The sequence below is a fragment of the Condylura cristata genome, unplaced genomic scaffold (assembly GCF_000260355.1).
Source record: "Condylura cristata isolate star-nosed mole 26May11 unplaced genomic scaffold, ConCri1.0 scaffold00001, whole genome shotgun sequence".
Classification (NCBI taxonomy): domain Eukaryota; kingdom Metazoa; phylum Chordata; class Mammalia; order Eulipotyphla; family Talpidae; genus Condylura; species Condylura cristata.
The window spans coordinates 51,016,367-51,025,737 of NW_004567102.1; the positions used below are offsets into that span (position 1 = coordinate 51,016,367).

Consider the following 9,371-nt stretch of genomic DNA (forward strand, 5'->3'; position numbering starts at 1 on the left):
TACTAAGGAGAATCGTAGGGGAGACAAGAGAGGTCTGCTGTGCCATGTGGGTCAGCTCCCTGGCTGGGGATCAAATTCATGCTGTTATGGCTGCCAATATTTGATAGTGCTGAGATTTAACCCCTTGTGCCACAAGGGAGCCCTCCAAAAATAATACTTAATGGTAAAAAACAGAGTTACAATGTGATTTCATCACCATGTATTGGAAAAGTTTAATGACTTGTTATGTTCTTAATTCCTAAAAGTACCATTAATATTTGCTGAAGGATGTGATTTGATTTTCTAGTGGCCCCACAGGTGGTAATATCTGCTAATAAAAACTTTAAGCTGGACTGCATAGGTCGCTGAAATTCTTTTCAGACTTTTCTCATTAAAGCAGATTGCACTCTTGGTCAGCAGTGGCAATCACTCAAGCTTCCCAGGGGCTTCCATGTTCAGAACTCATCTTCCCTTTCCTCTACAATAGCACTTTCTTCATAGTTAATGAATATAAAGTATTCTCTGAGAAACTACAAGTTCAGAATTTCTCCTGAAGAAGGCTAAAGACAGTAGATTTTCAATTTATTTATCCTTCATTTCATCCAAAATATTTTCACACAAATTCCCTGTACTTCTCTTACTTCCTTTTATAGAATATTCTTGAACAATATGAGATAAACACAACTGATTGTAGAGGAATAGGCCCTGAACTCATCATCATGGCCATTTAAGATGTATCTAGTACAGTTTTAAACATAGTTTTGGTTTTTACCACTATGATATTCATGGTGTTTCAAAAAATAAATGACTACACCAGGCCCGACTGAGAACTATGTTAGTTCAGCTTCTTGTTTGACGGTCACCTGCTCACTTCTGTGCTGACAGACACTGCCCCTCTCTGGGCTATTCTAACAGCCCCAAACCAGCCTCAATCTTATGAGCAACTAAAGTTGTGACTTCTCTCGGGAGGGTCAAAACATGGCCAGTGAATAGATATCAGTGCTGTACTTAAAGCAGGGGTTGACCCAAGGCAAGCCTCCTTATTTGTAATTTGCTGAATAATTCATTAAATTTTTTAGGTAGAGAGGGCAGAACCAACCTAACCTCCCTCTTTCCTCCCCAGCCTCCTCCCACCCACTGAATAACCCTGACCCACACTAAATCCTATCTAAAGGAACATACCTGGAGCCTGTCCAGCCTAGCAAGAGCGGCCTGCCCAGTAGAGACCTGAGCAAACCAGTTTCACAGGAGAATTCAATAGCCTTCTATGATCACAGCCAAGAGGCAGGGGTGGAGCAGCCCCTCCTATCACAGCAGCTAAGTAGGAGGAAAGGTCAAAAAGAGAAGTGGGGAGTAAACACAGGAGGAAAGGAACCCCTAAAAAAGTGTGCTCCTCTTGGAATTATGGTGATGGCACATGGGTGAAGTGGTGGTGGGAAGTCCACAGGGATTACAACTGAGATGAAAAAATGTACAAAGTGAAGAACAATCTTAAAAAGTTATATAAAATACTCTTAAATAGAAAAAAAAAAAGTGTGCTCCTGCTTAAAATTTGGGATTGAAGGGTAGTGTGTGAGAAGAAAGGAGTTTTCCTCTAGCACCTTCGAACTGCTTCTCCCCATTTCTGCCTGTCCACATTGATCAGGGAGGAATTTCTTGGTTCTCAAGGATTCCGAGAAGCAAGATTTGGCATACAGTAGGTATCTTAATAGTTTCTGAATGACTAAATCAATGCATAGATGGACAGATCTGTTGTCACTCTTTTGTCTCTCTTTGTCTTTGATGAACCACAAAAGGAAAGGGAGATGCTTCACAAGAGGGCAGGCCAAGATAAGAACTTCTTGCAGGCTCAGCTGTGGCCCAGAGTCCCCAGGCAGGACCATCCAGGGAGAGTCTTAATGGCTCACATCACAGAGGTATTTCCTTCCTTCAAGGAGCAGTCACTGGACCCTTCTTAAAGGCGCAGGACCATGTAGATGTTAGGCCCTGACTTTTGAGATCTTTCTGAAGAGAAAGCATTAGCCCGTATAGAACAATATGAGCCACATATATACACACACATATATAAACATATATATATATATATAAACAAGTAGTTTTAAATAATATAAGGAGAACTATAATTGCAACTAGAGTTCAAAGAAAGAGATGAGTAAGGCTGGAATAGTCTATAAAGCTTTGTTGAAGTGGGATTTGACCTTAATACTGAGAACAGGCAAATGTTCATTCACTTGGAGGAAAGTTGGATTTATTTTCTGTACTCTGATCCCAACTGAGGTATCACAGCACTGTTTTAAGATGCATGCCCAAGCCCCTTTCCAATTTTCCCCCCATAATCTACATGGCAGGCCAGATTCCCGTCACCTTAAGAACAGAGGGGGGATTCACAAAGAGCAGAGCAATCTGAGAGCTGATGAGGGTAACAGGTTTGAATCTGAAGGTTCTTATTGCTGCCAGGCTGTAACTTAGACGTATAAATTGACTGCTTCAAATGTTCCATCAGCAGAATCCGCTGGGGACTGCTAATCCTAAGTGATTACAAAGAAAAAAATGACAACACGGTATCGTTTAACTGCTGAACCTTACAATGAAACACAAAGCAGCATTAAAGTTCTCTGCCTGTAATGCCACGGTTTAAGCAGTTAATCTTATTTTAGCTGAATGGCATGTTCATTACAGCAAATGGGTAGGTAAGATGTGGGATTATTGAAAGATAGATTAAACCAGTTATGGGCATCATGTGGATTTTTTAACTGTCTGATCATGGTATTTTTCAACAATCAGATCTAAACACACTCATTTAGCAGCGATTAAACAGGTGGGACACTTGCCCAGGAAAAGTATTATGTATGATTTAAGATGCTAGTTTTAAGGGCAGCAATTCATGACACTCCACACTGGCTCCAGCCTGAAATCTTCAGTGCTTAAACTGGAGGGTTCCTGAATTATCGATAAGATAGCACTTCTCTCTTTCCATTAGCTATGCTTTCACTTTTAAGCTTTTCATGGGCAGATGAAGGGCCTTTCTTCAAGGTCTCAAAACATCCTTCATGTGGGCCTGTTCCAAAGATATCTTCCAATACAATGTGATATAGTTCAGGAATGTATTTTCTTACCTCAGATACATGTATTTTCCTCAGGTTAAGTATCGCTCTGACTTAAAACCAATTACTGAACTAGGGGGAGAAGTAGAAAAAGAGAAAGAAATAGTCCAGGAACTGGAGAAGACTCCAACCTAATCAAAGGAGGAGGGACAGGAAACACAAACAGAAGGAACCTATGAAACTATGTGAGAGGGTGTGTCATCAAGTGCCAGACTGCACAGTGCTATTTGTGGAGTGCAGGCCACAGGAAAAAGACTAGTACTGACTGAGCAGTATGAGATAATAGGCACTGGGCACTGCACTGGAGAGTTTTCAAAAGATTGATCTCATTTAATTTGCACGATAATCTTGTGAGGCCGTTGTTACCATTTCACAGGTATGGAGATGCTATTTCAGAGAAGTAAACTGCTTATCCAAATAAGGTAAGCACAGGAGCATAAACCAAGTTTTGAGTCTAAAGTACTTACTTTTTACTTTCTATCAAGTAGCTTTCCTAAGAAATAGGAAGAGTCAAGAGCAAAAGAAAAGCAAATAAGATGTCTGAAAAGCAGCGGAATTGGATCTGAGTCCGAATGTACCTTCCATCCAACTTAAAAACAAAATCTTTAACAGTGTGTACCTACTTGACAGTTCTACTACCTGAAGAAATAACCTTCCCAGTGAAACTTAAAACACTATCTCAAGCTCTCCCTGGTGGCACAATGGGGGTAAAGCACTACATTATGACGCTCTCTGCAGCCAAAGCAGCATGAGTTCGATCCCCTGCCAGGGAGCTGACCCACATGGTGTGGCAGACCTCTCCTGACCCACCCACTGCTCCCCTCAGCAGTGTATTTCAGTCCATCTGCCTGTTCTGTTCCCCACTCTGTCTCTGGGGAATCTTCTCACCCACTACACCTCTGGTCTGTACCCCAGTTCTGTAAGCATAATTAAATATATCTTTCAAACAAACAAAAAACACTATCTCTTTTAACTCCAAGAACTCCCCTCTTGACTTTTGTGTCATTGTTGTTTTCGCTAATATATAAAATTTGTCATCAGAAACTCAATAAGCCCAGAGGCAAAGAAGTGACATTTTTGGAGTGGAAAACAGACTTCACCACAACTTTATCAAACCACCAGCATGTCTGGTCTTGGTGAAGCTAAGTAGGACTAAGGATAAATGGTGGCTCTCTGGAGATCAGAGTCAATAGTAAGGTTTATAGGTGCAAAGAGCTGGGGTGAATTTGAGAGCCAGAGTGGTAAGGGCATCTGCTTGAAATCAGACCATCCATAGTCATGAACTTCAGTCCCCAAGTGCGTTCCAGATTCAGCCCAAGCCAGACACTGCATCCTCTCAATCACTCTCATGCACCCATCTGGGTGTTTCAAAGACACAGAACAAGGGATGCAGACTTAGTGGCTATACCCAAAATATGAAAGGTTTCCCTGTGGTTCCCTTAGTTGTGACATTAGGAGACAGGGGAAATAGTGAACAAAAGAATCTCCTGATGCAGAGGATATATGATATGCTGGAGTCAAAGCAGCTAAGAGGTCATTTCATGGTGTTCCTATTTGAGATGTTAGGTTGGAACAAGAAGTAAGTCCTGAGGGGTGATGGAAAGTGTGCTAAGCAGTGTAATGTCAAACAGCTTTAACACTTTCATAATATCCAGTTTTTCTCAACACCCTCAAGTAAATAAACAATCTAATAATAAAGTAATTTTGCTATACACTATGGCTTCAAGACAAATAACCCTGACTCCCCTGTTCCATACGGATTACCACCCCAAGGTTCCTTCTACATAAAAATTCAGGAATCATAATCTGGATGTAGGCATAAGAGGAGAAAGGATTCATTCTGGAGATTTTACCTGTTCATTCAGCCTCTATATCTGTATGCTAGCTGTTTGCTCATACCACAGCTATTAATTCTCCAAGTCAATTGGAGAAAGACAATGAGAGAAAACATGAGTGTTGGGGGGAAATGTTAGATTTTGATTGGTAAGAGTTCCTACCAGTTTACCTAGCTTGTTTTTATTTTAACAATTAATTGCTGGTGATATCCAGTATTTATTTAATGTCACATTTTTTGGTCAGGAATGTAACCCCAACTACAATGTTATTCTGAGAAAACATTTCACATACTAAAAGGTATATTGCAGTAAAAAATAGACCCCATCCAAAAAATATTAGTAAATCCTGGGCCCATCTGAAATAACACCAAATAAACCCTCATATTACTCATTACTTTGAGTAATCTGAATATCTGATGCTATTTCTACCTCCCAAGTCCAACAAAAAATAATCCAAACATTCATTTTTTTTTACAATAAAATTATTAGATGGTACTTTTAAAGAAGGATTTAAATTCAATACCCAAAAAACTGAAATATGTTAAATTACATCAGAAATTTTTAAATCCATTTAAAAATGATAGCACTTCAATTTCCATAAGCAACTTCCTTTATTTCAAAGTGTCAAAAACCCTAACAATGTTCTTGTACACATACATATGCTATGTGTCTCAGAGTTGAGAACTACACAAAGAATTTTTCAACATGGTTAAAAAAAGAAATACTTATACATTTTAATGCTTGATGTTTATTTTTGAAGTCTATTTCTGACGCTATTTCTAATGAGCAATGATTCAACCAGAAAAATAGTAATGGTTGCCATTTTTTTTTAAAGTGCTTATTAGCAACCATATGCAAAAAGCAGTGGTTTTCAGAAATACATGATATTGAAAGGTACACAGAGTCACTAACAGAACTCCAGATGTCATTCTGTAATGTTGCACATGTAAACTGGCTTCATCTGCATTAACAAAAGATTGCTTTCAATGGCCCTCAACCACACGCTTCAAATCAAGACAGTGCTACCAGTATCAGCAGCATGAACTGTGTGACAGCGAACAAACCCCAGCACAATTTAAATGGATCAGAGCAGACTTAAAAGACCATACAGCCTGATATGTCACACATCCAAGGATGAGCCTCACTTTCACTCAGCATATATGGTAAACATTAAAAAAAAAAATGAAAACACTTTCTATCTCTCCATAGAGTATTTTACAGTATATGAAGAGATTCAAATTGTCATACCAGTTAACCAAACTCTTGTTTCTATATACAGCAGCCTTCATATTCTCAATGTATAAAACAAAGCCTGTTTTCACCAAGAAAGGAAGAAGGAATTAATAAATGAAATTCTCAACACTAAAAACCTGAGGAATAAAACTGTCGACAATTCTGAAATGAAGCTTTTTTTAAAAAAAGTTAATGATGTTCCAAAATAGAATATTATGGTTTGAGAGTGAAATATCTGACTTAAATGCAATCAGATCATTTTCATCAGATTTCAATTTTTTTTTTGGGAAAAAACAAGCTTCATCCAACCTAAATGATTTTACATTAGAGTCTTTTTTCTGACTGATGGCCCTGACATGAACCTTTCAACCATCATATAATGAGCATCCATCTAGTCCTCTATTTTCCGAATCTTAAGCTTTTCCTACTCCTTTCTCTCCTTTCCAAAAATGTCCATTAGCCCAAAGGCAAATCTCCATTAAAAAAAAAAATCACAATTTAAGTACAGTGTGATAATGTTACATTTGATTTAAAGTAGCAATAAATTATAAATTGTCAAATAACTTAATGTAATTCACAATGCAAATCCCTGGTATAAAAAGAATCCATCTTGCCCTAAATATAATAAAGCAGTCCAGTGATTTCAAATTACTTATGAAATAAAGGCAAAAATAAGGTGTAAACTACTATTTATAAAAGTCAAGTAAGAAACCAGTTACCATAAATCTTTTTACAAATGTACCTTACCACTTCTAAAAATTGTTAGAGAGGATTTTATTTAGTGCTTTCAAAAATGACTGTAAGGAAACTAGAGAGTAAATATTATTTGTAATGTATGACATATTAAATGTACATGTAAGAGTAATACTGCAATGGTGAATAACTTAAATTAATCTTTGGACCTGCTATTTTTTGGCAAGTATATGTCTTTTTCAAAGTCTTTGCTATAACCACTTAATTTTTAAATAATGGTTTTCAAAAACTTTGCTACTCAAGATGTTACATTAATAAGGAAATACCAGATGTCTCAAATAGTAACACACCTACAAAAAAAAAAGCCTACACAAAAGATGGTCTTTCATCTTTTGTTATTATAACAAATACTTTTAAAAATGACAACATTGCTATGCCTACAAATTAAAAACACTCAAGCTCTTAAAAAAGGGGGCAGAAAAGGAAAGAGAAATTGAAAATTCTTATTTAAAAATAAATCTGAAGTCCTTCCATTTCTTCAGAAGTTGATTTGTCAAAACACAGTTTATCTTCTTTTGGACCAAGCTGTGTCTTCCACCATTCATGGGATATGATGTAAACTCGCCATTATGGTTTCAGTTTGAATTTTCTTGTAGATTTGCAAAGCTGGTACTGGACTTAATACGTTTGGCTAGATAAAACAAAAAAATGGTATATTTTCACTTAAAGTTAATACTCTAAACATGATTATTCATTTTTATATAAATTATAGTGTTCATCTATTGAGTCTATGCTTGAATCTGAGTAGATTTGATTTTCTAAAATTTAAAACTTAAGTTCATTTTTTCCTACCAACCTCAAAAAATACAACGTAGCTAGAAGCTGCACATGACCTTCTTAGAAACAGTACCAAATAAAACAGACACAATTTATATTATCCTGAACATTACAATCTTAAAAAATACTCAACTTAAAAAATGGAAGTATTATAAGGTATAATAATAAACTTATATGTTTTAAAGTCTCAGTTAAGAATCCAAAAATAAATTTCTCTTAAAATAATTCAGTGACAGAGAATTAAAAAGATGTGGTATATATACACAATGGAATATTACTCAGCAACAAAAAAAAATAAACACATGCCTTTTGCAGCAATATGGATGGAGCTGGAAAAGATTATGCTTAGTGAAATAAGCCAGAAAGAAAAAAAAAATTCCGGATGGTTTCACTTATAGCAGGAGTTTAACGGACCAGGCAAGAAAATAACAATAATAATTAACAGTTATATATCAATATAACATATTATATATTATATAATATATTATATATCAATATAACAATAATAATTAACAGTTATATATCAGTTATGGGGGTGGAGTGGGGAATGGAATCAAAAACAGTGGGGAGAGGGAAGTGCACTGGACTATGGTGATGGCATATGGGTGATTTGGTGTTGGGAAGCCCAAGGGGATTGCAACTGAGATGGAAAAAGGCACAAAATGATGCAAAAATCAACTATTATAAAAAAAATTTCAATGAAAGAATTCTGCAATATTAAAAAAAAATTTCTAATGGCTTGCAATGAGAAGTGAGTTGTATAGTACTTGCACTGGCATGACCTAACAAACATGGTTGCTAATAAAATGTTACTATCAACTTTTATTGTGATGGGAATGAAAAGAGACATTAGGGTTAATTTTTTTTAAAGATTTATTTATTTATTCATACAGAACTGGGGTACAGGTCAGAGGTGCAGGGGCAGTGAGAGGATTCACCAGAGACACAGTGGGGAGCAGAATAGGCTGATAGATGAAGTACACTGCTGAGGGGAGCAGCAGGCATGACAGGAGAGGGCTACTGCCCATGTGGGTCACCTCTGGGGTGGGGATGAAACTCACACTGAAGCGGCTATGGCTAGCTTGCAGTGCTGCATCCTAACCTGCTGTACCACCAGGGAGGGCCTGACAACATGACTTTCTAAACCCATGTATTATGTCAGCTTAAACTAATGAGCAACTTAAACTGAAAAACAACCTAAGCTAGAAATCTACTTCTAAAACTTTCAGTGGGTTTGAAAGGCAGATGAAACCAATAGATTTTTTTCCTTTGCTACTGTTTAAAATTACAAGAAATAATCTAACTTGTTACTTACTAATTTATTAAATTAACTATGTACAGTGAGTACATATCTGTAACTTCCTTATCTCTATTAGATAAATCACAACACCCTTCACAATTCTACCCCAGGGATCACCTAGTGATGAATCCCAATACGCCCAATGCAGTCATTCTTATCCTCCTTGTGCTCCAACCACAATAAATCTCTACTACACCTCTTGTAATTGGATTATGGCCTGTGTATTGTGCATAAAGGCATGCATTGTGCCTGTTCATTTATTAAAGCATGATGAAGAATTTTACAGGACTGGCATTTTTTTTTTTTTAAGATTTATTTATTTATTCATACAGAACTGGGGTACAGGCCAGAGATGCGGAGGGTGAGAGGATTCACCACACACAGAGCGGG

General features: G+C 37.0%; 1 protein-coding gene across 1 annotated transcript in view; it reads right to left on the reverse strand.

The window, feature by feature from the left end:
• Positions 1-5,516: 5,516 nt before the first annotated feature.
• Positions 5,517-9,371, reverse strand: part of OSTM1 (osteopetrosis associated transmembrane protein 1) — an 18,020-nt gene continuing 14,165 nt past the window's right edge. Inside the window, exon 5 of the mRNA XM_012732338.1 lies at positions 5,517-7,535. Coding sequence (XP_012587792.1) covers positions 7,480-7,535 — 56 coding nt within the window. The 3' untranslated portion in view covers positions 5,517-7,479. The remainder of the gene's footprint in view (positions 7,536-9,371) is intronic.